The sequence below is a fragment of the Lonchura striata genome, chromosome 14 (assembly GCF_050655825.1).
Source record: "Lonchura striata isolate lonStrDom1 chromosome 14, ASM5065582v1, whole genome shotgun sequence".
Lineage (NCBI taxonomy): Eukaryota > Metazoa > Chordata > Aves > Passeriformes > Estrildidae > Lonchura > Lonchura striata.
In genome coordinates this window covers 2,938,478-2,965,592 of record NC_140716.1, presented here as the reverse complement: position 1 = coordinate 2,965,592, position 27,115 = coordinate 2,938,478, and the positions used below count along the sequence as shown (strand labels likewise).

Here is a 27,115-nt window from a genome sequence, read left to right as displayed (position 1 = left end):
CCTTGGCTTGACTGCTGCTGGGTACAGCAGGTGTCACACTGTGTCTGCTCGGGTGCAAAAATGCTGTTTTTTGTTCCCACAGGTCCTGCTGCGGGTGAAAGAATCTGAAATCCAGTACCTGAAGCAGGAGATCAGCTCCCTCAAAGACGAGCTGCAGACAGCACTGAGGGTAATGCCAGTGGTGGTTCTGCAAATCCTCTTCCTGTGCTCTGCTCCTGAGTGTCTGTGCTTAGATTTCAGCCCATTTACACCTAGATTTGAAACCATATTTAATTTTTCCCCTGAATGTAATTCAATATCCATTTTGGTGTCATCAGTAAAGCATTCCATGCATCAACTTAAGACTTATCCGACAAAGGAGACAGTGTGGGAAAACATCCCTTTCAGCATGACTTCCCCATTTAATGTCACATCAGATCAGATTTAAATGGCACAAACAATCAGTGTTAGAGATCTGCCCAGCCTCGCAGCGGTGGAACTGGTTTGCTCTGGACAAGCCAAGGCCATTTCTGGGAATTCTGCTTGAATCCTGTGTCTTGGCTAAAATGAAAAGCCACTAAGAGCCCTGTAGCTGAGGGGCTGCAGGCACGGGCAGCACTGTGTGCTGGCCCTTGGCTCTCAGCTCTCCGCCTGTCTCCCGGGTCGCTGTTGGAAGCAGCTCCAAGGGGGTGTGTTGGTTGCCCTGGCCAAGCCTCTCTCCCGGTGCCGGCTCTTCTTCCGACAGCATTTGCCAAGCTCCTCTTGAGTGCATCCACAAACCCCTCGGCTCCAGCTGTCTGTCTGGCTCCAGCGGGTTGTTCTTGTTCCCTTGCCAGGATAAGAAATACGCCAGCGACAAGTACAAAGACATCTACACGGAGCTGAGCATCGTGAAGGCCAAGGCAGACTGTGATATCAGCAGGTTGAAAGAGCAGCTGAAAGCAGCCACAGAAGCTCAGGGAGAGAAATCCCCTGTGAACACCACTGTATCGGGATATGGTCAGTCCTCCTCCAGCAGCTCTAAGCAGTCCTGGGTGTCCCGAGCTAACACGGGAATCCTGGAGTACAAACCCTTGTGTAGGAACGGGTCTGAGTGTAGGACTTGGTCTTCCAACCCAAAGCTGATGGGCTTTGAAAGCCTTCTGGCATTTTGCATCAGGAAAACCTCGTGATGCACGATGCCCAAAAGCCCCCTCTGCCCTTGGGGCAGTGCTGAGAGTTGGGCTCATCAGGGCATTTTGCTGGGCTGGGAGGGCAGAGTCCCAGCCCTGTCCTTGCAGGAAGGCAGTGGGTACCAGGCTAATCCCACTTCTTTTGCTTCTTCCCAGATATTATGAAATCAAAAAGCAACCCTGATTTCTTGAAGAAAGACAGATCCAGTGTTAGCCGGCAACTAAGGAATATCAGGTCAAAGGTGAGCTCAGATGTCCTGCCCAGTGGGGTGGGAATGAGGAATGCCCAGCATTTCTCTTTGATGGGGATCCCAAATGGGAAGAAATCGGCAGGAGAACAAAATTAAGATTTTCCCAGCCACTAGTGCTAGCCTGGATGTTTTTTTTTACTGCAAAAGGACTGACTGTGCAGCCAGGCAGGGCCCACTCCCCCACTCCAGACCCTGCTCAGATGGAGGCATGAAGCTGCTCCCTGGTTGGAAAACAGGCTGATGTTCTCCTTTTTCTTTGGTCTTTCACAGGAGGACTATCCCAGTATCTGCTCCTTCTTTTCAGTTGAAATATAGGTGGAAACGTGCACATCATTCTAGTTTTAGTGTTCATCACTGCAAGATTTTTTGTCTTTATGTGTATCAGCAATGTCTGGGTCCTGGGCATATTTAACACACACTTTGTTTGTGTGTTAACATGGTGCAGATGGCCCTGTGCTTCTGTGGTCCTTCTGTGCTTTCTGTTGATCCCAAAGCCCAGTGATGCTGTGCCAAGCTCTCCTTGGCAGCCAGTTCCATCATGTGGGACCGCAGGGATAAGGAAGGGCAAATAATGCTGATCAGGAGTCAGCATTAAACACAGGGCAGTTGGGAGGAACCTCAGCATGAGCAAACCTGCTTTGCCTCTCACCTGGTGTCTCTTGCTGATGTTTGAAGTGGTTGGGCCCTTGCAGGGCAGGCAAAATACTTTGACTTGTGGGGAAACACTCGGAGCTCTGCGAGCAGCAGCTCCTCAGCTCAGAGCATCTGCACTGCACCCAGTGAGCAGAGAGAGACTTCTGCACATTTTGGGACAGCCCAGACCTGCAGGGCCACTCTGATGTTGGGTTTCCCTTCACCACTTCAACTCAGATCACTTTCTGTGTGGTCCCCATGTACGTTGCTTGGTGGGGAAGGAGAGGAGAAGAAGCAGGGGCTGTGCCAGGGCATCGCCGCGGGACGGGGGGCTGGGGCTGCGCCAGCGCAAATTCATTTGGGATTTATGAGCTTCTTCTTTTGTTTTTTGTTCTTTCTTTGTTTTATTTTGCTTTTTCCTTCAACAGTCCGTTATTGAGCAGGTCTCATGGGATAACTGAAATGAACCCGAGTCCAGGTTCCCTGCCACGTAGGTAAACACACCGGCACCCGCCCAGCGCCGCAGCCACCACGGGGTGGCCCAACCTCTGCATGCACTGCTCACACCTCCCTGCCAAACTAGAGCAAACTTCTCCTCATGACTGACTGATGGGTTTATTCACTGCTAATTCTTCTCCTGGGCGAAGGGGAAGGGGAGGGGAGAAGCCAGTGTAGCCAAGATCCGTGTGAAACGCAGTCTCTCTGCCTCTTCCCTGGGGGATATGGCTTTTTGTTTTCCTGCTCTTCCCACCCTCACCAACACAGCTCATCATCACGGAGAGGATTTGGACATGGTGGGGCACGTTTTCCTGTTTACTGTGTTGGGAGCGTGGGACACCGAGTGTGCATGCCTGAATGACTCTGCATGCCTCAGACTAAACTCCAGCACTGTCCAGGTCTCATAGGAAAACGCCTGTTTTGCTGTTAGCCAGGTGTAGGAATAGTCTGAGATGCCTTTAAGTGTACTTCCCATAACAGCCCAGAACATGTAAAATTGTCTCAGCCACCTCAACTGCAGAAGGAATGTCCTGAACTGCCCTAATTTCCTTTATTCACAGTTGCTGCTTTTTCAGGTTGATCCATGTCTGAGCAAGAGTCTTCCTTACTCAGTAACCTTCTTTTCCTGCTCTCCATCCCTGAGCCTCCAAGGCTTCCAAGCTCATCCAGCAAAAGGGAGGGATCTGATAAGAAATTAGTCTGACTCTCATGAGCCAGATATCTCTATTATCTGGAGAAATAGTGAATTTCCTGGCCTAAGGCAAAGACTGAGGTGGGAACACGTGCAGAGGGAGGTTAGGAGTGGGGAGCTCCGAGCACAGTGGATGGAGAGCCCCAGGAAGTCTGTTGGAAGATCCCTTTATCACAGATATCATCCTACATTAGTCTCACTTCATCAGGCTCTCCTCATCAGCAACTGAAATGGTTGTGGGACTGCCCGGGGGCTGGATTTGCTGGAATTTGTGCCATCAGGCAGAACAGGCTGATGATTCCTGGTGTCTGTTTCCATCCACTGAGAAATCAGATACAAGAACTGGAATGCATGAGCTGCTGCCGTTTAAAGAGGCCCAAAGTAAACTTCCTTTAGGAAGTGTGTGCTCAGAGACTCTCATCCCAGGGGACTCTGCTGCCCGTTGGAAAGAGAGCACACAGCATTTGGAAATTCAGTCCAATTTAATGCTTTCATTTCCATGCTGCCTGGCAAAGCCCTTCTGTGTTTGTGGGCCTGTGGGAGGAAAAACATTTCCAGAAATACAGTAACCATGGGAATCTGCACAGCCTTGGGGCAAGTTTATCATGGAGTCCTGCCTTGATAAATACATGGGAAGGAAAATGCAGCCCAAAAGTCCAACCTGCTGCTGTGGTAGAACAGTCCCACAGCCAGGGAAAGGAAAGGAAAGGAGAAGGGAAGGTGGCTGTCTGATAATAGGATCGTGGAATCACAGAATGATTTGGGTTGGAAGGGATGAAAAATCATCCTATTCCAACCCCTTGCCATAGGCAGGGACACCTTCCACTATCCCAGGTTGTTCCAAGCCCCATCCAGCCTGGCCTTGGACACTTCCAGGGATCCAGGGACAGCCACAGCTGCTCTGGGCACCCTGTGCCAGGGCCTGCCCACCCTCACAGGGAATATTTTCACATCTAACCCTGCTCTCTGGCAATGGGAAGCCATCCCCTCTTGTCCTGTCACTCAGGCTCTCTCCAGAGTCCCTCTCCAGCTCTCCTGGAGCCCCTTTAGGCTCTGGAAGGGGTCCTAAGGTTACCTTGAGCCTCCTCTTCTCCAGGCTGAACAATCCCACTTCCCTCAGACTTTCCTCCTAGGAGCTGATTTCCATCCCTCCACTCTGTGCCTTTGAAGGTGCCAAGGCTTGGTCTGTAAAGTAAATAATGTTCCAGCTGCAGCATGAATTCCTTGCAAGTTCCAAGGAGCGGGCTGGCAGGCAGAGCTGTGGGGTTGGGACAGGCAGTGGGACACAGAGGGGCAGAGCCCTGGCTATGGGGGCTGTTTTTAGGGATGGGAGGTGGCGGTGCCTCCTCATCTACAGGGACAGCTCAGCACCTAATGCTTTACTCTCCTCAATCTCTCGTGCCACAGGTTTGGGGCTGCAGGAAGGAGGGTGCTGGCATTAGGCTGGTGCATCCCCTCAGGCTGGTTTCAGTTTAAAGCTGTCCTACAGGAGTCAGGCAATTTGTTCCTGGGCTTCTGCCCCTCTCAGCAGCGTGCTTCTGAGTCCCCATGTGTAGCTGATGGATTGTACAATTCCAGATGCCAGGGGGTTGCTGGCCAGCTGAGAGTTGTGCCTTGAAATCTGGATGCTGCATCTGAATTGGATCAGCCATCAGAGCCTGCCAGACCTGAGCAGCATTTAGGAGTCCCCTGTCTAACCGTGGGCTGTCGAGGCATCTTTGGCTTGGGAGAGTCCCAGGGTGGGGTGAGAGAAGGGGTGGGATGGTCGCTGGCAGCACACAGCAGTTTCCAGGGTTTCTTGAGCAAATCCTGCATGGAGTGGAGCCAGGACTGTCCCCATGGGTGCTGTAGTGGTGTGGGAGACAGGGAATGACCAGCCTGCAGGTCCTGCTCAGCATCCTGGGGCTTCAGCATTGCAGATCCCAGCGGCCTGCCTGGGGCTCCCCCCTTTGGAACTGCCCCATCCAGCAGTGCCCTGTGAGGGGCTCATTCCCCAGTCAGCTAATCCTGCTTGCAGCATGATGTGCCTCTCATCTGCTTCTGGTTCGTCACCTGGTCCATTTGCAATCTCACCCTGTCTCAAGGCCCTGCCCACCAGTAACAGCCCTCCATAACCGTGTGTTCTCTCTCAGCATGTCACTAATCCTCTGCCCAGGAGCCCATTCCTCGCTGCCACGTCTGTGCCTGGGCATCGCTCCGTCCCCGCGCGCCGCCCGTGCCCCAACGCTCTCTGTCTTTTGTCTCTCCCAGAGTCTGAAGGAAGGCCTGACTGTGCAAGAACGCCTGAAGCTTTTTGAATCCAGGGACTTGAAGAAAGACTAGTTCTCCCCGCTCCGCTTGACCACGCGCACCTCCCAGCTTGAGGCAGCACAGCACCAGCACCGTTTGTCTCTCGTTCCTCACGATGTCCTCGCTGTCGTTCGTCCCGACGCCCCGACGGGACCCGGCGCCGCAGTGGCGGTGCCCCCCTCGCCTCCCCGGCTCCTTTCCCTGCTTGTGAGATGCTCCAGAGACTCTGAGAGGGAGAGGAAGGGATTAGAGTGGGGTTTTCCCCCCTCTCTCTTCGGCGCTTTGTAGGAGAATCCTTTCTTTACTGTAAACCATTACACTAAGTGTCAGTATTAAGGCTCAGCAGCCTGTTAATAAGCTATAGCTCCGTCGGGAAGAGCGAGCAGGGCCTGGGTGGTGGCAGCCAGACCGAGCTCTTACTGCTGTCTAGAGACCCCGTGCTCAGAGCACACCAGGAGCCTGATCTAACCATTGATCTCGACTGCATTACTTGCACCTACAAGGGGGGAAAGCCGGGGGAAGCTGTCGGGGAGCGCGAGTCCGTGCCGGCGTCCGCAGCCTGGAGGTACAACACTGACATCTCGCTGGAGAAGGATGCAAGAAGTGATCCTCCTGCCCCGTGACTGTGCCGTATCCTGAATGTAGGTGCCACCGAAGCCTGGCAAGCTTTGGTGGCTGCCAGGTGGTTATGGATGGGGAGCTGCAGCTACTGAAGTGCACCATCGAGTCGACCCCGTCGGTGCATCCTCGCTCCCGCCTCGCTGGTGGTTGGAGTTGGTGTTCCAGGGGCCGAGCTGTAAGATCACTTTCTTGCCTCTGTTAGATCAAGCCCAGCACTCTCTTTCTCTCTTTTTTTTTTTACTTTTCTTTTTTTTTTCTTTTTTTTTTTTTTTTTTTTGCTGTTACTCCCTTCCTCTCATTGAATCTCGTGTATCCCAGGGTCTGTGCGCATGTGAAACTCCCTTTTCCTAGTGAAAGGAAACTAGAGTAGAAAGTAGAGCCAATATTGACTGAAAATGCACAGTGCTCAATGCATATAATGCTCATTTTTTACCAGCTTCTTGAATTCAACTCTTCTTGTCAGCAGGGCAGCTCCTATTTTAATTCTTTAATCTTTTCCTGAAATAAAGATCTCAAAACCAGTCCTAATAGCTTCTGTATTTAAAACATACAATTTAGCACCATGAGACAGATAAATGCATACAAACCAAGGGATGAGGAGCTGGTAGCACTACATGGTCACAGCTAGCTGAGCAGAGGCTTCCTAGAAGAAGCCTGTGCTGCTTTGCAGGTGTGGAGCTTCATCCCTGGATAAATCTCAAGATGCCACCTGGAAGGTCACCAGGGCTGAAGGAGACTGGCACGTTGGCTTCCCAGCCTGGCTGGGATGTGGAAGATTCCCTGGCCTTCATCCGGAGCAGAGCTTCCTCTTGTCCTTCAGGCACTCAGCCAGCAGCTCCCAGTGCTTCCCTGCTGGTTTTGGGTCTGGTGGTGGTACAGACACAGCTCTCAGAGCCCCACGGGACTGGTGAAGCCACCTCCAGTCCTGCCAGGCTGCACCAGAGCAGCTGCTGGAGTTCTCTTCATCCTCCTGGGAGCAGAATCTCTTTTTTCCAGCCACAAGACCCTCAGCAGGACATGTGTTACTGAACCACGGTGGGAGTCAGGCTCTTGTCCAGCTTGTGTGGCCTTGCCATGGCCAAGTGTCCAGCTTGGCACCTCACAGCAGCACTTGGCAGCTGGTGCTGCCCAGAGGAGCCCTGCTTGTCCCCAGGCAGGATGGCAGCACCTTGCAGGGGGCAGAGCAGCTGTTCTGGGATGCTCCACGTGCCTGGGTGTGCCTGGAGGGCCTGGAGGTGGGAGCAGGGTAGGAAAGATGCTCAACCTGTTGGACACAAAGCCTTTCCCTCATCAGCAGTGCTCTCAGGTGTGGGTGTGCAGCCAGGCACTGCATCTGAGTTCACCTCAGCACTCCCATGATCTGGGCTCTGGAGAACCTGGGGTGTTCCTACCTGTCCCACCTGGATCACCTCTCCAGCCACTTTATCCCTGGCTGCCTGGTGAGCTCTGATCTCCTGGCAGAGGCCATGGGAGGCAGCCTGGATTTGGGATGGCACGTGGGCCTTGTCATTGTCATTGTCATTGCTCCTCCCTTGCAGGATGTCACTGGCTCTAGGAGAACCCTCCTCCTCCTCCTCTTCAGACTTGGGATGGGACTTTTCCCTTTTTAGCAGAACATTCTGGTCTCCTTCTTGCCATGTGGACCCTGCCCTTTCTGAGATTCCCCAGCAAATCCTGCTCATGTGCTCCAGCTTGTAGGAGCAGATGTTTCCATGGGGAGTTGGGCTCCTTTGGAAAAATAAATGGAGAATCTTGGTCTGCTGTACAGACAGGGCTGAGCAGTGGCCTTGACCTCACCAGGATCAGCTGCGCCCCTGGGGCAGTGCTTGGGAAGGATGTTTGGGGTGTGTTTAGGGTGGGAGCTGTGAATTCTGGGGGTCACTGAGAGGAAGAGGAGGGAGGAAGGTCCCTTATGCAGCCAAATGTTCTGAACTCCTGCTGAGGGTTCCAGGCTCACTCTGGTGAGTCTGAGCATCTCTCCAAGGCAAGGGGGGACAGCACTTTACCTGCCTTTACTGTAAAGAAAAAGAACCTGCAGCACCAATAAACAGCCCCAAACTGAAATACTCCCGCAGAGCCCAGTACTTGAAAATAAAGGGAGAAGTCCTTTAATTCATAGCAATGATCCTCAGTTATTCTCCTGCTTCTTCCTGCTCCTGACTTCATCCATCTTTTGGGATTAATCAGTGGCTATTTAAATTAGACAATGTGTGGGCAAGCTGCTGCATGCTGCATCACTCCACACTATTGATAGAACCAAAAAGGGAGGTTTAGGAAAACTCGAGTGCAGCAAAGGCACAGGTCTTGGAGCCTTGTTGGCTCCAAGTAATCTTCTTTTTCCCCGAGTAAAATTTTCCTCCCATTTGCATCATCTCCCCTGAGCCAGACTGAATCCTTCTTTAAATGTCACCTTTTTTCATGTATTAAAAAAAGAAGTAAATTGTGTTAATTTGTTTCAAAAATAGAACTGCTTAGAATTGGTGCTGGCTTGCAAACCAGAAAATGCCCTTTTATTTTGGTAGCAGAGAGCTGGGCTGCAGTAGAAGTGCTCACATTTTGTGCTTACCCTATTTGATGGCACTTCCACACATATTTGTCCTGGTTTGGATACTCAGTTTGTTGTGGACACTCAAGCACATGCACACTCGCTGTGGTCTGCCTTTGCTCTGTATTTTTTCTCATTTTTAGGTAAAGGAAAGCTTTCTTATTCTTACTCTTTTTTAAAAACAAAAGTAATTTAATACCTGTATAGAATTCCAAGTGTGCAGTGTAAATATTTATTCCTCAGCAGTTTGCAGAGGGTTCTCTTTTTGTGACTGAGCTGTGGGTTTGATTTTTAAGGCTTGTTGTAGCACAGAGGCCCCACGTGTGGGTTGGGAGAGGAGGAAAGAGTGTAATGTGTCCAACCCACCCCATCTGCCCTGATAAACTGCTTTTTTTGGGAGGTTGAGGACTGTTACAAATACCTTTTCAAACCTTTTCTGCTGTTCTATGCCTTCAGCTTTGAGGGTACCTGTCTGAAGATTGTGTACAATCTGTTTGACCACTGTAGCCTACTTTGCTGTAGATTTGGGATATTTTTTTTCAAGTCAGAGGACTCCATAATCTTGTGTTTGATAGCAGCATCAACGCTGTGCATGTGCAAACTGTGCCCTGTTGTTCCAGAGAGCAGCAACAACTCCCTGCCAGCCACAGCCCCCTGCACACACCCCCATCCCACGAGCTGTAACCCACTGTGTGTGTTTAAACGCAGTGGAACTGCAGCAGCAAGAGCCAAGGCACTGCTGCAGACACGGGGAAACAACAACCTCAGTGCAAGGCTGCTGAGGAAACAGAGGGTGTGGGATTTACTAGAGAAACCTGACAAGTTGGTACCAGCTGGACTAACCCAGCTGGCTCTGAACTCGTGAATAATGGGTGTAATTAGCATTATTTTCTTCATGCTTTCTTCATCCCATGTGCGGGACAGGAGGGCTCACTGTTTGTTCTCCCCTAGAGAAAGCAAAGCATGTAAAATACTGGAGACTATGGTAAGTAGGAAGCAGGAATCCTCTGGCTTGGCCCGTGTCCACCTTCCTGGAGTTCTGGATGACTTGAGGGTTGAAAGAATCATTTGGAAGGATGGAGGTTTTGGGGAAAGGGAGGGAAGGAAGCTCTGTGAGGCTGAGGGTGGTGTGTGATGTGGCAGTTCAGGTATTCATGGCCACTCTTCCTCAGTGGCCTGGGAACAGCTCGGCCTTGGCTCTGTCCTGGCAGAGCTTCACCCGCCTGCCCAACGATGGGGACTCGTTCTGGGTCACATCTGGGCACTGTGCCCTGCCACGTGTGCCTGGCAACAGCCCAGGGGGACTGTGAGCACTGAGGGTGAGGGAGTCCTGGCCCAGAGCTGTTGCTGTGATGATGTGACACAGCAGCCAGCCCTCAGCTCCAGCTGTGGCCGAGCAGGGACCGGCAGTGCTGGGATGCTGCAGCCTCAGGGCTCTCACACATCATTCTTTTCCCTTGCAAAGGGGAAGGCTGTGGGAGGCTCCTGTTTCTCCATGTGTGTGAGTTCCTGTCTCCTTCCCTTCTCCCTTCCACTCCCAGTTTATTCCAGTGCTTTTTTAAGAGCCACCATTCCTGATCAACTGCTTGCTGTAATAGAAACGTCACTTTTTCTCACTGTATTTATTCCTTACAAACCTTGTATGACGTGCTAGGCTCCCCTGGATGTAGCTGATCATTTTTACTTTGTAAATATAATTACTTAACTTTACATTAACTATATGGTAATAAACTATTTTTGCACCACCCTTTGCATGCCGTGTGTAACAGGTTTATATTTCTAAAAAGAAGGAAAAACAGGGCAGAGGTCAGAGCATGAAAAGGGATGTTTGTTTTTATGGCTGCATTTCACATAGGAAATGTAAACAGGCAACACTTCAACAGCAATAATATATTTTAAGCAGTTTAAATCTAGTGCTCCTGAATGGGATTTACTGGAGAATGACCTTCCCTATATACTTCCATACAGGTAACATAATTTTCTTTCCCCCATGCAAACTTTCTCAGAACAAATATAAAATCTGGGGATGTCCATATATCATAAATATCTTAATAAGGATCTACAGGAATTATAATTCAAAAGTCAGATGAGGCTGTTGATGTTTTCTGTGAAAATGGTTTATTTAACAGTGCCAGTCACAGCACTACTGGTAACAAAATTAGTAACAGAATATAAAAATCTCTTTTCATTTTGAGAGATATTAAAGCATTTTCTATTCAGTATAAAACAATTCTTACATAGACACAATTTCAAGTTTGAAATTCTTAGGTTTACATCATCTTTGTTCCACACTGGGCTGTGGGAACAGAGATGTCACCTCCCTCCCCTGGCTGTCCCCACGCTGGTGCTGCCAGGCGAGGGCACAGACCATGACACGGTGTCCTAACCTGAAGGAACTAGGGTTTCCAGAGCCCACCTGAAGTGGGTGACCCAGCTCTGGCTGTGTCTGCTCTCCAGATAAATACTGATCCCAAAGAATCATTTCTCTCATTTCCTTCCAGACTTCCCTACACTTCCTTGTTGGAAGAGAAGCTGTCATTACCATCTGTGCTCGATGGTTTTACACAGCAGCTCTGCTAACCTTCAACCAAAAGAAACATGTACACAATCAAAACCTAGAAATTGTTGCTATTTCCCACCAATTTTGTTTTACTTTAGTTGCAATAACTTTTAAACTTTAATGCCAACTTTTAAACTTTAATGCCAACAAGAAATGTAACCAAGGCACTTAATCTATAGAAACTCTTAACTCTGCTGTAGCCCTCTTATCTCTCCCTTCTTTATGAGTGTAGAGGAGCCCTTGGGCTACAATTCCACTTGGAATTGGCTGTAATTCCATTCCATATCCTGAGCTGGAAAATGTTCCTTTTACCACTGAAACACACGCTCAGCACTGTATGAACACACCTGGTCTGCACCAGGGCACAGCAACGAGCTTGCCCCAAGTCTTAATGCCTATGGATGCAATTCTGTCACTGTCACCCGCACAACCAAACGCTTTTGACATTCCCTCTAGCACGGGAATGACCCACAGCAAGGGATCTGTGCCATTTTGGGCCAGAGAACACTTTGCTTCTCTGGAGACATTTACCAAAGTTACACCCAGATGGACAAAACAGTGATAATAACAAAATCCGTGGGTGTTACCATGCTCCACTAGCCCTGTGAGGCAGCTCAATCATTTACTGCCTTTCGGGAAAAAACCTGTAGTTGGCAGGATTGTACTCCTCCCAAATCCTTTCAAACTCATCCTGAAAAGCCTTCACATACTCGGCGTCCTCCACCACCAGCACGTTCTCCCGGTTGTTCTGGATGGCCTGGGTGGTCCAGTTGAGGGAGCCTGTGATGAGCATCCTCCGGTCCACGATGGCGAACTTGTGGTGCATGTACCCGCTGTGCTGGTCGTGGCGCACCTGGATCCCTGCGGAGACACGGACGCGGCTCAGCGCGGGCCGGGGCCGCGCCCCGCGCTCCGCGGCCGCGCCCCGCGCTCACCCGCGCGGCGCAGGCGGCCGATCTGGGAGCCGTGCAGCCCCATGAACTGCGCGTCCGTCACCAGCCGCACGCGGACCCCGCGGCGGTGCAGCAGCTGCACGGCTCGGGCGAGCTGCGGGCAGGAGAAGGAGAAGAGGCAGAGGTCGAGCGAGCGGCGGGCGGAGAGGAGGCGGCGCACCAGGCGGCTCAGGGCGGTGTCGCCGCTCGGCAGCGGGCACGGGCAGGGCCGGGCGGGCGCCCCGGGCTCGGCAGCCTCGGCCAGCAGCGCCTCGATGCAGCAGGGCTGCGAGGGGAAGAACAGCACCTCCCGCACGGGCCGGGCCCGCCGCCAGGCCGCCACCGCCAGCGCCACCGCGGTCACCGCCGCCGCCGCCAGCGCCGCGCCCCGAGCGGCCCCCGCCGCCCTCATGGCCCGGCCCGGCCCGGCCCGGCCCGGCCGCGCAGCCGCGGCGGAGGCGGGCGCGGCCTGCGGGAGGAGCGGCCGCCGCACGGGGCCGGGCCGGGCTCTGAACCCCGGGCCCGATCCTGCCCCGGGCTCTGAAATCCCGGCCCCGACCCTGCCCCGGGCTCTGAACCCCGGCCCCGACCCTGCCCCGGGCTCCGAACCCCGGCCCCGACCCTGCCCCGGGCTCTGAACCCCGGCCCCGATCCTGCCCCGGGCTCTGAAATCCCGGCCCCGACCCTGCCCCGGGCTCTGAACCCCGGCCCCGACCCTGCCCCGGGTTCCCAAACCCCGGCCCCGACCCTGCCCCGGGCTCTGAACCCCGGCCCCGACCCTGCCCCGGGTTCCCAAACCTTGGCCCCGACCCTGCCCCGGGCTCCCAAACCCCGGCCCCGACCCTGCCCCGGGCTCTGAAATCCCGGCCCCGACCCTGCCCCGGGTTCCCAAACCCCGGCCCCGACCCTGCCCCGGGCTCCCAAACCCCGGCCCCGACCCTGCCCCGGGCTCTGAAATCCCGGCCCCGACCCTGCCCCGGGCTCCCAAACCCTGGCCCCGACCCAGCCCCGGGCTCTGAACCCTGGCCCTGACCCTGCCCCGGGCTCTGAACCCCGGCCCCGACCCTGCCCCGGGTTCCCAAATCCCGGCCCCGACCCTGCCCCGGGCTCTGAACCCCGGCCCCAACCCTGCCCCGGGCTCTGAACCCCGGCCCCGACCCGGCCCCGGGCTCCCAAACCCCGGCCCTGACCCGGCCCCGGGCTCCCAAACCCTGGCCCCGACCCGGCCCCGGGCTCCCAAACCCTGGCCCCGACCCGGCCCCGGGCTCCCAAACCCTGGCCCCGACCCAGCCCCGGGCTCCCAAACCCCGGCCCCGACCGCTGAGACCTCCCCAGTACCACAGCCCTGACAGCGAACCCTTCACCACACACCGAGCCCTTGCAGCGGATGCTGCGGACACGCAACACATCTTCTAATCACAGAATGGTTTGGGTGGGAAGAGATCCCAAAGATCATTCACTTGGGCTAGTGGAAGGGACACCTTCCACTAGCCCAAGTTGCTCCAAGCACTGACCAGTCTGGCCCTGGGCACTTCCAGGGATCCAGGGGCAGCCACAACTTCTCTGGGAACCTGTGCCAGGGCCTGCCCACCCTCACGGGGAGGAATTATTTCCCAATATGCCATCTAACCCTGCCCTCTGGCATTGGGAAGCCATTCCCTCTTGTCCTGTCCCTGCAGGCTCTTGTCCAAAGTCCCTCTCCAGCTCTAAGGTCTCCCTGGGTCTTCTCCAGGTGAACACCCCCAGCTGTCCCAGCCTGGCTCCAGAGCAGAGCAGCTTTAACCCTTGGAGCATTTTTGTGGCCTCCTCCGGACTCGCTCCAGGAGCTCCACATCCTTGTGATGAGATGGGCCCCAGAGCTGGAGGCAGCTCTGCCAGTGGAGTCTCACGAGGGTGGAATAGAGGGTGACCATCACCTGCTGGCCCCTGCCGGGCTGAGGGGACAGGGGTGGCACAGCTGGCCACAGCTGTCTGTAAGGGCAGCCAGCAGTGACCCAGCACTGGCTCCATCACACGGCAGCTGCAGCACTCACCGCTCCCAGCTACACGCTGCTCAGCCAGGCAGAAATCGCACTGGAATAAAGAATTATCCTGCCTCAATCAGTTTGTCTCTGAGGCGTATCGTTTGGAGGGAAGGAGAGTGCTGAAAGATGTCTGCAGACATGATTTTTTTGTTAATTAAGTTGTGCACATTCCAGCTCTCGCTGACGGCAAAGGGAGCACCCGTGGCCTCAGCTGCGAGCTGCAGGAACCTGCCCAGGCAATCATTTGGTAATCCCACGCCCAGATGTGTTCTGGCAGGCAAGCACAGCTGGGCTGTAGGTTCACTGACTTGGCAGCTCTCCCCCTTCTCTCCTGTGGGCATTTTGTAAGTGTTAAGTTAGTGGTTTCCTTGCCCTGGCTCAAAACTGAGTCTGCTTGTCCATTGTTTCAGGTCAGGATGGAGAGGGATCAACGTCCGACTCACCAAGAGCAAGGGAGAAGCAGCAGCCTCAGGCTTGACCCTGCTCAACCCTTTTGCTGTTTGGGAAGGAATCACCAGGTTAGGTTTTGATGCTGGATTTCTTGGGAGAGCTGTTTTTTTAAAAGACAAAACCAGTTCAGCAATCAAGGTCTCAATGCCAAATGACAACTCACCTGCTGTTACACAGCTCTGGACTGGCCCAGAATCACCTTAAAATACACATTACTAGGTCAGGCTACAAGAAAATACAAAGAAAAAAGACCTGTATTAAATTCTCTACAGTAGATCTAGGCTAAGGATGCAGGAATTTTCTGGATCAGCTGCTGCTTTCCCACCACAACACACACACACACACACACAGCAAAAATAAACACAAAACCAGGCTTTGTTCATTTTACAAAAATAGCTCTTATGAGATTTAATGCCTGTCTCCATTTTAAGATGTTCCAGACAAAAATCAACCTCCATATTTTATATATAAGAACAGAACTTGTGACAAGCTGGAACATCCTCTCTGAGCATGAGTGAGTGTAGAAGGTCACCTGGGTAAAACCTGCCTTTAGCTTGTTCAAAATATCTGTGGTAACGTCAAGTGTTCCCAATAATGATCCAGAAAAACAAAAAGAAAAGACATAAACCCCAGACTTCACAACAGAAACAGAGATTCCTTACACAACAGCTAAGGAATATCCGGTTAGGTAATTAAAAAATGCACCAATGTTTTCATAAACTATTAAGCTAAAATGGCTACTATAGAGTTATATAAGGGAGCACCTACAGGTTGAATCTCTTCTGCTTTATTAGGAAGCTAAAAAAGACAGAAGAGAACCTTATCCTGGCGAGGTTATCTTCATTACCTGGAAGTTCTGCAACCACAGGCAAAACAAGGCGAGTATTTTCCCCTCTGAGAGGCAAGCAGGCTGCATTTTGAGACTTCTAATTTTACAATTCGCCCTCCCAGACAAGATTTCCAAAGCAAATGCTAAAACCGTCTCAAGTTAAGATATAAATAAATAAAGAGGAGTGACAGGACTCCCATGGGATGTCCTGACTTATGCTACAGCAGAAAATAGTCTCTTAAATCTGAGCACGAAGTGGTTTGAAATAATTTACATGTGATCCATACCCTGTGACGTGCCTCTTATTTTTGGTTCTTGTTCTCTCAGGCATTGAGGAGATTTATGTGGGATTTCAGTGAGATTAACCATATGCACTCCCAGGAGTTCTGGATGTTGTCACAGGCCTGCCAAGGAACCTAAAGGTGAGGCCTGCTGCCACACCATGATGCTTAATGGGATTTTAATTAATTTAGCTGATTCTTTGAGCGTTGCTGTGTTTTAGTCTTGAGTGTGCACGTCTAGATTGAGAGCTGAGTTCCTGGAGAGACAGCAGCACTGTGGATTAGCACTTATTAGTCCAGTCTCACAGCAAGTAGAAAAGACTCAAGTCACACTTCAAGTTGGTTTGAGGACCAGGAGAATAGTGAAGAAGCCTCACTATCCACCTAAAGCACAAGCTGCAGGCTCAGCAGAGGTAACCAGGGGTCCCTGCCCTTCTCTGAAGGCAGCAGGGAGGTTGGGCACCCTTTAATTCCGGCACTCTGAGGACGTCGGGCTGCGAACTGTTGACATCAGGTGGGACTTGTAGGTCTTGCTCAGGCCGGTCATCCAGAACTTGAGAAGTTTGACATTGTCCTCCTCTGCAGCTCCCAGAATGCTCAGCAGTTTTTGGGTATCTTCCTTGGGTCTGCTGTCCACTTTAGTGAATTTAAAGAGGACTTTCACTTTACTGCAGGAGCAAGAGATTCCTGTCATTATCAAATGGATTCACACACCATCAAACAGGGAACAAGGAGGAGCTGGAGCTTCTCTTGGCACCTACTGCAACTAAATGTTAATAAAAGCTTCAACCCATGTTTCATTGAAACTATTCTCATGCTTTGATAAAGGAGGGTGATTAGTTAGGGAGATGACTCATTTTCAGTAATAGTGGGCGTATTTCTAGTTTGGCTTTTTCATTCTAGCAGAAAGTAGAACAATTAATTGTGACAACTGGGAGACACATCCAGTGCCCATCTGCCTTCAGGTAAATTCACAAAGTCATGATGTTCCATGAATTATTTCACATGACTGACTGGTCTTCCTTTACAGCTGCCTGCACCTCTGAAATGCAGTGCCTGAAGGCAGGACCCGGGCATGTGTTTGGGTGTCACCTGTGCTGGGGTATGGCCACACTGACAGGCACAGAGGGATCTGCATATTTAATCCTCCTAACCAAGGTGAGGCAGACAGGTGTTGTCATGCAGGTAACCTACAGATGTGTGAACTGGAGCATAAAGGTTAAGAACTGCTGAAAGCCAAGAAGAGAGCTAGGACTAGAGTAGGAAATTCTTAACTCCTGACTTAATTTGTTCCTGTAAATCCAACTGAACTGCAGCAGAAGTCACCTGACTAAAGTGGGTCCTGCACTCTGCTGTTGCTGTTCCAGGAGCAGCACCAAAGCTGCTCCTCTGGAAGCAAGGGAGCTGTACTTACTTCATCCACTCCTCCTTCAGGCAAACAAGGCACTGATCCACAACATCCACAGAGAGGTTCTGGTTGGTCAGGGCAGCTTCGATCTTGTTCAAGATTGTCGGGCCAACTGCAGGAGCAGAAAAATGGGGAAAGGGTGAGAAAGAGGACACACAAGCTAAAGGTTACTGATTACACCTTTACTACTAATAATTGTTAGCTATATCCCCCAGTGGCCTGCTGGGATTTCATTTCCATGGAAGAGGAGCTAAAGATCATCTCATTATAAAAACATCTGATCTGTGAAGCAACATGGAATTTAGTGAAGGACCCTGGGACATCCAAATAGGTTCAGGGGCCTTTGTTTTTTCTTCAGAACCACTTTTAAACTCCTGCTTAGCTCTTGTTGTCCTTATCAAAAGATCGTTAAAAATACAAGGTTATGCAAAAAAATTTCATGCTTCTTTGTACAATATACAAACATACACATAAAAACACAAACCCTCAGCTAATACTTGATTTAATGCTCCTCTTGTTAAGGGCAGTTCCAGGATACTTAGTGAAAAAATAAATCAGCAACCAATTCAAAGCATTTCTGGACCACTTTTTGGAAGTCCCTAGGAGACCTTTTTCCCAGCAGTCCATGGCCTATTAAGTTTGATGCTGTGGTGGAGAAAAGACCTTGCAGTGACTATTTTTGTGCAGAAGTTTCTGGACATGCCACTGACTGGATGGAAAATAAACTGCTGTATTTATACACATGGGATCAACAACAGGAAGAGCACTATGCAGAGAGCAAGTCTCTGCTTTGCATCTCTGTCTTCAGGGACAAAGAGGAAGGATGAGCCATCTGCTGTGTCTTTTGAGACACTCAGTGAGGCCAATTCATCTAAATTAAGACTTCCCAGAAAAGACAAGACTGATGGACCTGACTCAAATCACCTCTAGATGCAAGGGTTCAACTACTGGAAGGAAGTAGGTAAAATTTCAAAAGTCTGGGTATTTCTCTATCAGTCATATTTGACCACCAAGTGGAACACGGAATATTATGTGATGTCATGGTTCTTACAAGTTAGCCTTACTCAAAATAAGCACACAAGTATCCCAGGATTGAAAGTGTTCACTGTGGGTTACAGAATTTCCCTACAATTTTTCTTATACCTGTGTTACAGAATCCATTTCTCATTTATGAAAACTAATAGGAAAAATCCTGATCTGGTAGAGCAAATCTTTTATAATTGAACAATCTGTGGTGAACCTCAAGCTGCTAAACCCCAGCTGAATACTGACCTCGCTTCTACCCAAACCTCCTTAAGGGCCAGTACACGAAAACCAGGTAAAGATCAAGATGCTCTTTTAATCTCAGTGACAGAGGGTCTTTCTTCTGCCAAATCACCCACCTCGATCTGCTGCAACGGGGCTCCCACTGGTGACAAGGAACTCGTACTTGTTGAGGGACTGCTCATCATCAAACAGGGTTGGGTAGAGACTGGAGCGGGTGGCAGCACGGACTTCCACGAGGACTGCAAACTCTGGAGCAACAAGAGCCCAGAAGGGCATGAGCTGTGCTAGCCCAGATTCTAAAACACAGCTACAGACCCTGCTTTGCCTAGAGAAGATGTCACATCTTTCAGTCACTGACCAGGCAAAGACACGGGGAAAACAAAATGAAGTCATTTGGGCTTTATTTCAGGCAGCCAATACTTATTTAAAAAAAACCCAAAATCTAATGTCCTTGAACATGACATGACAAGGAGAGGGTTCTGCAACAGGTTCTTACCAGATGCCAGGATGTGGGGTGGGATTTGGACGTGTGGGCTCAGGCCCAGGAAGTTGCAGCGATACGCCTCCTCATACTGGTCACTGTAGGGGATGATCCGCACGCACCCGATGGGCAGCATCGTCTGCAGGGGAGGAAACCAGCCAAGAGAAACTCTGGAATGAAACAAGTAAGTACAATTCTCTCCCTGATTTCCAGGGCTAAACCTGAGCTTAGCTTCCTGGCTAAGACCTGGAGCACTGCTTAGGCAGATGCTCCTGATTTGGGGGATCAAAGTAACCTACTCAGCCTGAGAGCCTCTGCAGTCACCGAGGACAAGCAAGAAATTCCAAGGTGGAGGGGATTTTGTTTTCTGCATGTTTTTGGGGGTTTTTTTGGTTGCTGTTTTTTCAAAACCATATAATTTAGAACACAGTCTTCACAAGATTACATGTCAGATCATTATAAAGGCTGGAGTAGTAGAGAAATGCATGTAAAAATATGTAGCCAAGAAACAAAAGAAAAGGTTTCTACCCGTAGGACATCAAAGGCAGACTGGACAAGATCCATATCCTGAGCTTTCCAGATGACCTGGTTCCCCATCAGAACATGCCAAGCCAGCATTCGGAATGCTGATGCCCCAAGAACCTGGAAAAAAAACCCCAAACCATTCTGCATTGGTTATAAAAATGAGTGAATTGTCTAGTTTGCCCTGTTAAAAACATGAGTGACAGATAAGAAAATGGCTAGAACAGCAGGAATGGACATGGAAATTCAGCACATGAACCTTGAGTACATGAAGCTTCCCCCTCAGCCAGGTCACTGGGAGCACAGGAGAAAGGCAAGATCCATACAGAATAATTTAATCTATTTGTATGCAATTTTTATCTCCAAAACATTTTTTTAAAAAGCAAGTATTACTTGGGTTTGAAGATGCTGCACAACCACTGTATTAAATTACTCTTCTTGGGAAGAAGAGAAGTGCAGAATTTGAGAGAAATCATCTGACCTCACCCCACATGACTGATGATCACCAGAGGCCCATGTGAGGAAGGGAGCATGCCCAGAGATGCAGTTCACATCATGCTCCTAGCTGGACACAGCACCATGGAATGTGCAGATTGCAGAAAATAAATAGATCTTTAAAAGAAAAATTAATTATCAGGAGAAAAAAGCTTGTGAACTCTGCAGCCTTTCTTACCTGTCTCATGTGCCTGAGAGAGCGGAAGACAGACAACCTCCTGTGAGCCACGTTCCAGCTGTTGCAATCTGGCATCAGAGATGTTTCAGGGGAGCTTTTGGACAGCTCCTGCCCTTCCACAACATCTGGCTGAGAAGAAGGCTTCTCCTCTTCCTCAGAACCATCCCAGCCTTCTGACTCTTCTTTCAAATCTAGCAAAAAAAAAAAACAAAAAAAAGGGAGATTGGTCATAAAAATTGCTGCTCACTAGGAATGGAAAGTGGCTCACATGCTGCACCCACGTGATTTTGGGTGTATGTGGGAAGACAGAGCTCAGAACACAGTAACTGAAAGTACTGGCAGCAGCACAGACACACTTGAGTGTTAATTCAGATAAAAAATAACTACTGATGGGTCAAGAAGGAATTTTCATCTTCTACAGACCAGAAAGTCATATTTTTTGATCAGCTATGTTCTCTATTCTTGTTTTAAAGGTTATGGACAAAGCTTTGTAGATTCTAGTCTACATGGTTAATAAAATAGTTCAACTAAGGAAAAAAAAACCCAAACAAACAATGATCTTTACTGGTAGAAAGTTTGTAGAAAAAGAAGTAAGAAATCCATATGTTGTGACTGCAAATCCTTCTGGCTGTACAGATTCAGTGGGAGGGCCAGCCCAGCCACAGAGAGGAACAATCTTGATGATGCAACTCTGCCACTCAAGTGACAAACACCAGTGCCTTTGAGGTGCCTGGATTCCACATTCCTGTCAGAGCCATCTCCAGATGGGAGAGTGCATCAGCTGCTGCACAGATTACCAGGTGAAGCTGATGAACAATAGCTGTGCTTAAGATGCTGATCAAAGGACTCAGTATTTCAGCATCTAAAGCAATCTCAGAGAGAGTTTTTGCAGCTCTGGAAATCTCTGTCTCACCTGCAAGTTTTTCCATCTGAACCAGGGTGTCTTCTGTGGGTGCTCCCTCCAGAAGCTTCTCTGTAAGCCGGCTACCACAGGCCTTCAGAAGCCTGGAGACATTGAAAGGAAGAGAAGCAGAGTCATGTAGCTTGCCAGGTGCAAAAATCCAGTAAGATTGATGTCATGATGTCAAACAAAACATCCAAGCACTAACCACTTTGTGCTACCTTCCAGCACATCCCTGTGTTTTGCTCAGTGTGGGACTATCCGCCCATTTTACAATCCCTGCCACATAAAGTCATCCAGATCCCAGCATTCTGCAATTTCTTTGTGCAGCATGCTTATTCCCCCATCCAAATCACATGCCAGTGTTGCAACCCTCCCTGTGGCATCTTTCCAGGGAAGTTTAATGAGCCAGTCAGGCACTGGAGCAACAGGACTCTCTCAGAGCCCAGTTGCTGTCATGCTGCTGATCCCAGCACAGGGGCACTCCCAGGTGAACCACCATGGTCTGTCATGTGTGAATTCCAGGTGCAACATGCTGGGGGTAGGAACATCTTTTATTCCTTTCTTCCACACTGCAAAACCTTTCCATCTGCATAACCATGACTTCTATTCGCTGCCACGTTAGTATTGCTTCACAGCAAAAAGACATTTTTTTTGTCCTAAAGACATCAGTGTTGGCTCCTTCCAATTCAGACACTATTTAGCAAAGTCTAAGTATTACCTAAAAAAAAAAAAAAAAACCCAACAAAAAAAATTAAACCCAAACACTCAAATGGCACTCCCACTCTTTCAGGACATGGCAGCATCCTCCAGAGGAAGGAGCTGAGAAGAGCAGTGGCATTACCAAGCGAAGGAGGTGTGCAGGCAGGCCCAGAGGTTCTCATCGTTGGTCAGGGACGTCAGGGAGCGCGCGGCGTTCCCGTTGCGCTGGTGCAGGAAGGGGGTGAAGGCCGTGTTCATGCGCTGGGCACGCTGGGGGCACCCAAACTGCTCTGCTTCAAACACCTGCACACACAGCAAGGGCAGGGTCACACGCTGAAAGAGGTTCAGGTTTTGCTTGCAAAACTCAGGCAAAAAAAAAAAAAAAAACCAAAAAAAAACCCACCCCAAAAATACCAAGTGAAAAGGGTGTGTCACACACACGCATCCAATCATGGGAGAACAGAGAGAAGGAATATCTTCTTCTTAGATGGACTAAAAGTAACATTAAGTAGTACTTGAGCTCCAAAATCATTGTCCTTCCCAGATTTACTTAATTACAAAGCTGTTGTCTACGAGGCCTGTGAAAAGCGTGTGAAAAGAGTGTTTCAAATTACAAAAACACCCTGTTCCTTCCCTCTTACATCCCCAGACACTGAATCCTGGAATGGTTTGGACTGGGAAGATCAACCTGTTCCAAATCTCCTTGCCACAGGCACCTGTCACCTTCCATGAGACCAGGATGCTCCAAGCCCTATCCAACCTGGCCACGAACACTTCCAGGGATGGGGATACACACCATCCTGCTGAGCCTTGTGTCAATCTTAATGACCACCCTGGCATGAGCTGGATCAGCTTTTGACTCAGCTGCCAATCAGGCATCATGATGCTGCACTGACACTGAGTCACAGGGACTTTGTGCACTGACCCACCTTCAGTGCTTTGCCCTGGAGCTCATCAATGATGCCTCTGATTTTTCCCAGCAAGAAAGGCCAGGAGTTGATGAGGTAAATCCGGTCCATCATGATGGTGATGATGCTATACCAGCGCTGGAAACCTCGGGCCAGGCTGTCTTTGATAAAGAAGGTGTGGCTGAACACAAAACCATGCTGCTCATCTCCAAAAAAAATAGGGCCTTCACGTCCTGGGCAGACCTGGAGGGAAGGGACAGACACCAAGGTTATTAAACACATCACAGAGTAACCAACTAAAAAGCTTCCTGCACTTTAATACCCACTTGGTGAATAAATGAAGTCTTTGTACAATACTATCCCAAAAGTGTGGTCAAACAGCCCTCTAAAGATATCCTACAAACGCTCCAAATCCTTCAATTTAACTGTATTTTAAGAATTCAGCTCCATTCAACTACAATACTGAGAATCCAGAAGGAATTTCGCTGATCCTGACACACAAATGTTCATTATTCTGTGAGGTTTTTCCTTCGTGTCTGTTAGGATGAATATTAATGGTCTACAAAGGGCACTCAACACCACATTCAAAGGTTTTTACAAAAAACAGGTTATCTTACAATGACAAATAATGAGCACAAGGAACAAAACCAAGAAGGGCATATTTTTAGCCTCACAAGGTGAGAGGAAGGAACCTTTGAGGTCATCAAAGATCAAATTTAAAAAATACCACCAATCCTGGAATAAACAGACTTCTGTGCCTGTCTTTCCACCTGGTTCTCTCCATGTTTCAGTCTGCAGAGAGCAGCCAGGATAAGCAATGGACTATCCTGGATTTGAAGTGACAGAGGAGGCACAAAGAGCATTTCCCTGTCCTCCACGGCAGGTACCTCACAGCTGAGGCTGCGGACGCAGGCCTGGCGCACGATGCTGAACAGCTGGGGGTGGTTTGGGTGCTGGTGGCTGACGTACTTGATGGAGGTTTCCTTGTCGTGGCTGACGTACCCCGGGTGTCCTCCTGCAAGAGAGCGGCAGCCCTGAAGGCAGAAAAGCAAATCCAGCCATAAATGAGCGTGCAGGTATCTGAGATTTCCAAAGAGCTCTGACTGTTCCCTCCAAAGCACCGTAAAATCTTATTTACACACACAGACAGGAACACAAAGACTCAGAAGACAAGGAAGGTGAGTCAGGGTCAGGATTTGAACTCAGGTCCTCACACAAAACTCTGATATACTTCTTCTGCTTTTATGCTCATTTTCCACTATTTAAGCCCACTATGAACTTAGTGCTGGTAAAGTTCAGTTACAGCAGCTGAGAAACCAACCGGCCAAACAAAACTGGCCACAACTGAAGGGAAAGTAAATAATAAATATGTGAGAGGAAGTACTGATAGAAAACAAATATGAGAATCATAGAATGGTTTGGGTTGGAAGGGACCTTAAAGAGCACCTCATTCCACCCCCTGCCATGGGAAGGGACACCTTCCCAAGCCCCATGCAACCTGGCCTTGGACACTTCCTAGGATGGGGCAGCCACAGCTTCTCTGGGCAACCTGTGCCAGGGCCTCACTACCCTGAGAGGGAATAATTTTTTAGTATATCTAACCTAAATTTCCCCTTTTTTCAGTTTCAACACACTACTCCTTGTCTTATCACTGCAGTTCCTGATGAAAGTCCTTCTCTGGATTCCCTGCAGGCCCCTTCAGACACTGGAAAGGTACTGCGAGGTCTCCACACAAACTTCTGTTCTCCAGGCTGAACAGCCCTGAATGAATGAGAATATAATTTTTTCCTATTGTTTTTATTGTTTTACTTTTTAATTCTTTCCTAACCAATACTGCTCTTAAAATTACTATTAATAATTTATCTGATCTAATCTAACAAAATAAATGTTCTTCAAGGATGAGCAAAGCATTTCTCAGCCACAGGAGAATCACAAATCACAGAACTTAAAGAGACATCAAGGTCCTGTCAAGGTGTATGCATTCAACAACAGCTCCTTCATCCTCTTGTCATGGATCACCAGGATTACAGTTAGGGCTAGCTTGCAGTTTATGAGGACTTGGACATCTTCTGGCACTGACACATATAAAACATATTCTGTTCACATTTTTATTTGTCTCTAAACAATTCAATTTACATCAGAGAATCCCAGAGCCCTTTAGCACAGCCAAGGACGGAGATCCCCACGCACAGATTTTCCCACTTGCCTCACACATGTCTGATTTCTTTGGCCCTGGGCTGCTGGAGTCGGCGCTGGCCCCTTCAGCCGGGCTGTGCGAGCGGATCCTGCTGCTCATCTGAATCCCACCTTCCTCCTCCTCTGCCTGCTCGTTCTGCCCGGAGATGTCCCCGCTGCCGGCGCCCTGCGGGAGCGGCGAGTGCAGGACCTCGGTGCAGAACAGGGTGCGAGGGCCGTGGAGCTCGCAGAAATGGCACAGGGCAACGATGGCGTTCATCGTGAGGGCTCAGCACCGCCGCCAGGCTCCTGCAGCCAGGGGCAGAGCACACGGTCAGTACACAGATACAGGGCAGCTCTCAGCCCTTGCTGCTGCTCTGCACCCCACCCGGAGCAGCTGGCCTTAAGCTCAGCCTGAGACCTCCAGGACCATCAAGTCCAACCGATCCCCACCTTGTCACCCAGCCCAGAGCACTGAGTGCCGTGTCCAGTCTTTCCTTAGACACCTCCAGGGATGGTGACTCCAACACCTCCCCAGGCATTGCACTGATCCAGGAGCAACCTTCTGTTTGCTGATGGGCAACCCCATCAGCAACTCACCCTGCCGTGCCCAGATGCTGGACGCTGATCCAGGACACGTCAAGCCCCGTGGGGGTGAATGGGGCTGGACCAATCCATCAAGCCCAGATACCTCCAGTATTACAGGTTCAGGGAATCCCAGAATGGTTTGGGTAGGAAGTGACCTTGGAAATAACCCAGTACAACCTCCTGCCACGGACAGGACACCTTCCCCTATCCCAGATTGCTCCAAGCCCCATCCAACCTGGCCTTGGACACTTCCAGGGATGGAGAAGCCACAGCTTCTCTGGACAACCTGTGCTTCCCCACACTCACAGGCCAAATTCCTTCCCAATATCCTATCTAAGCCTGCTGTCGGTTTGAAGCCGTTCCCCCTGGTCGTGTCACTCCACACCCCTGTAAATAGTCTTGTCCCATCTTTCCTGCAAGTTCTATTTAGGTACTGGAAGGCCACAATTAGGTCACCCCGAAGCCTTCCCCTTTCTAGGCTGAACAATCCCAATTCTCCCAGCCTTTCCTCAAAGGCCAGGTGCTCTTCCCCCCCGATCACCTTGGTGGCCTCCTCTGGATCAAGGCTGAGCTCAGACCAGAAGATCCCCCGTGGCCGGAGCCTCAGGCCGGATCGGGCGGGCGCTGCGGAGCACCCAGGGAGCCGAACGCTCAGGCCCTGCCGGAGCCAGCCTGTCCCGCGGGTGCAGTGTCCGGCTCCCCGCTCCCCGTCACCGCGGCCCCGCTCCCTTCCCCGCCGCCCCGCTCCCGTGCCCGCCGCCCCGCTCACCGCGGCGCCCCCGGCCCGTCCCGAGCCTGACACCGACTGACCCACCGGCCCTACCACCCCACCGCCAGCCGGGGGGGGGGGGAGGGGGGGCAGGGACACACAGCGCCCCGCCCGCGCGCCCGCCGCCGCCGCGGAGAAGCGAGAAGATGGAGAACAAGGTAGGAGAGAGACAGAGAGAGAGATGAGAAGCCCGTTCGTACCGCGGGACTGAGCCGGCCGTCCCGCCCGGAGAGCCGCCACCCCCCGGCTGCTGCAGTGGCTCGGCCCAGGGCCGCCCTGTCCACAGGGGCCGGGCGGAGCCATTATCTCAGAGGGGGGTGTAAGAAGGTCTGGAAGGCGCACCCTCCCCGCCCGCGCTACACCTGCCCAGCTGTCACGGCGCAGAGCGGAGCAGCGGTGTTCCATCACCGGGGACACCGGAAGGGACGAGCGGCAGCCAGCGACCGGCGGGGGCCGCCCCGGGAGCGGACGGCGCTCCCCCCGCGGGGTGGTACGGGCCGCGCTGTGGGTCATGTGACCCGCGGGCTCTGGGAGGGGACCCGGGGTGGCCGCGGGCGGAGCCCCGGAGGGGCCGGGACCGGGACCGGGACCGGGACCGGAGCCGGGGCCGGGACCGGGACCGGGACCGGAGCCGGGGCCGGGATGGAAACCGCGGCCGGGTTGGAGCCTGCCGCATTAACGAGCTTCGCCATCGGCTGTCGCAGAGCCCCTTCCCGGGACTTTCTCCGGCCTCAGGGCGGTGCCGTGTTCTCGCAGGCTCGGCGCGATTTCTCCATTGGAGACTCAGCACCCACCGTCTGTGTTAGTTCCTTAAAGTGCTCAGAATGTTAGATTATGGCAGATGAAGGTTTCACAATACTGTCGTTTCCCGATGTATAAAGCGGCTCTGTGGAAGTGTTTGCACAGGTACAGCCCGGGAAGGGCAGGGGAGCAGATGCCCAAGTTAAGCCTGTTCAGGCTCTTTATT

General features: G+C 51.1%; 3 protein-coding genes and 1 long non-coding RNA gene across 16 annotated transcripts in view; 2 read left to right on the top strand and 2 right to left on the bottom strand.

Annotated features, from left to right (window-relative positions):
- MPRIP (myosin phosphatase Rho interacting protein) overlaps positions 1–6,655 on the top strand; it is a 73,045-nt gene extending 66,390 nt beyond the window's left edge. For 6 of the 9 annotated variants that reach the window (XM_021549816.4, XM_085592120.1, XM_085592118.1 and 3 more), the window contains 4 exons: positions 83–169; positions 816–978; positions 1,308–1,393; positions 5,475–6,655. In XM_021549816.4, coding sequence (XP_021405491.3) covers positions 83–169; positions 816–978; positions 1,308–1,393; positions 5,475–5,546 — 408 coding nt within the window. In that variant the 3' untranslated portion in view covers positions 5,547–6,655. Of the gene's footprint in view, positions 1–82; positions 170–815; positions 979–1,307; positions 1,394–2,463; positions 2,530–5,474 lie in introns of all 9 variants that reach the window. The other 3 variants (XM_085592116.1, XM_085592117.1, XM_085592121.1) reach the window with 3 other exon arrangements.
- A 4,119-nt stretch (positions 6,656–10,774) lies between these two features.
- PLD6 (phospholipase D family member 6) lies at positions 10,775–12,583 on the bottom strand. The gene is made up of 2 exons (XM_021550314.3): positions 12,175–12,583; positions 10,775–12,100 (listed from the first exon to the last, which is right to left on the bottom strand). Exons 1-2 carry the CDS (start codon positions 12,581–12,583, stop codon positions 11,862–11,864), a joined length of 648 nt encoding a protein of 215 aa, XP_021405989.1. The 3' UTR covers positions 10,775–11,861.
- A 1,725-nt stretch (positions 12,584–14,308) lies between these two features.
- On the top strand, positions 14,309–14,803 carry LOC146766056 (uncharacterized). The gene is made up of 2 exons (XR_014958506.1): positions 14,309–14,442; positions 14,606–14,803. It is a non-coding gene; the product is annotated as an uncharacterized LOC146766056 (long non-coding RNA).
- Positions 14,804–15,023: 220 nt separating this feature from the next.
- On the bottom strand, positions 15,024–26,635 carry FLCN (folliculin). Of its 5 annotated transcripts, none has more exons than XM_085592123.1 (12): positions 26,349–26,635; positions 24,823–25,100; positions 23,504–23,650; positions 22,638–22,859; positions 21,851–22,011; positions 21,019–21,110; positions 20,106–20,296; positions 19,439–19,552; positions 18,926–19,049; positions 18,546–18,677; positions 17,170–17,275; positions 15,024–16,423 (listed from the first exon to the last, which is right to left on the bottom strand). In XM_085592123.1, the coding sequence occupies exons 2-12, from the start codon at positions 25,069–25,071 to the stop codon at positions 16,222–16,224; spliced, it is 1,740 nt and encodes a 579-aa protein (XP_085448249.1). In that variant the 5' UTR covers positions 25,072–25,100; positions 26,349–26,635; the 3' UTR covers positions 15,024–16,221. The 5 variants fall into 5 exon arrangements, with proteins under 5 accessions (XP_085448249.1, XP_021405591.1, XP_085448248.1 ...); XM_021549916.4 differs by lacking the exon at positions 26,349–26,635 and adding an exon at positions 26,149–26,227; XM_085592122.1 differs by lacking the exon at positions 26,349–26,635 and adding an exon at positions 25,921–26,151.
- Between the last annotated feature and the right edge of the window lie 480 nt (positions 26,636–27,115).

Bases quoted from the DNA above. Each gene is read 5' to 3' on its own strand.
- PLD6 (XM_021550314.3), bottom strand. From the start codon at position 12,583: ATGAGGGCGGCGGGGGCCGCTCGGGGCGCGGCGCTGGCGGCGGCGGCG. The intron at 12,101-12,174 runs GTGAGCGCGGGG...GTGTCTCCGCAG, and splicing joins CGGCCGCCTGCGCCGCGCGG to GGATCCAGGTGCGCCACGAC.
- FLCN (XM_085592123.1), bottom strand. From the start codon at position 25,071: ATGAACGCCATCGTTGCCCTGTGCCATTTCTGCGAGCTCCACGGCCCT. The intron at 23,651-24,822 runs GCAAGTGGGAAA...TTCTGCCTTCAG, and splicing joins AGAAATCAGACATGTGTGAG to GGCTGCCGCTCTCTTGCAGG. The intron at 16,424-17,169 runs GTAAGTACAGCT...TTGCTCCTGCAG, and splicing joins CTGAAGGAGGAGTGGATGAA to TAAAGTGAAAGTCCTCTTTA.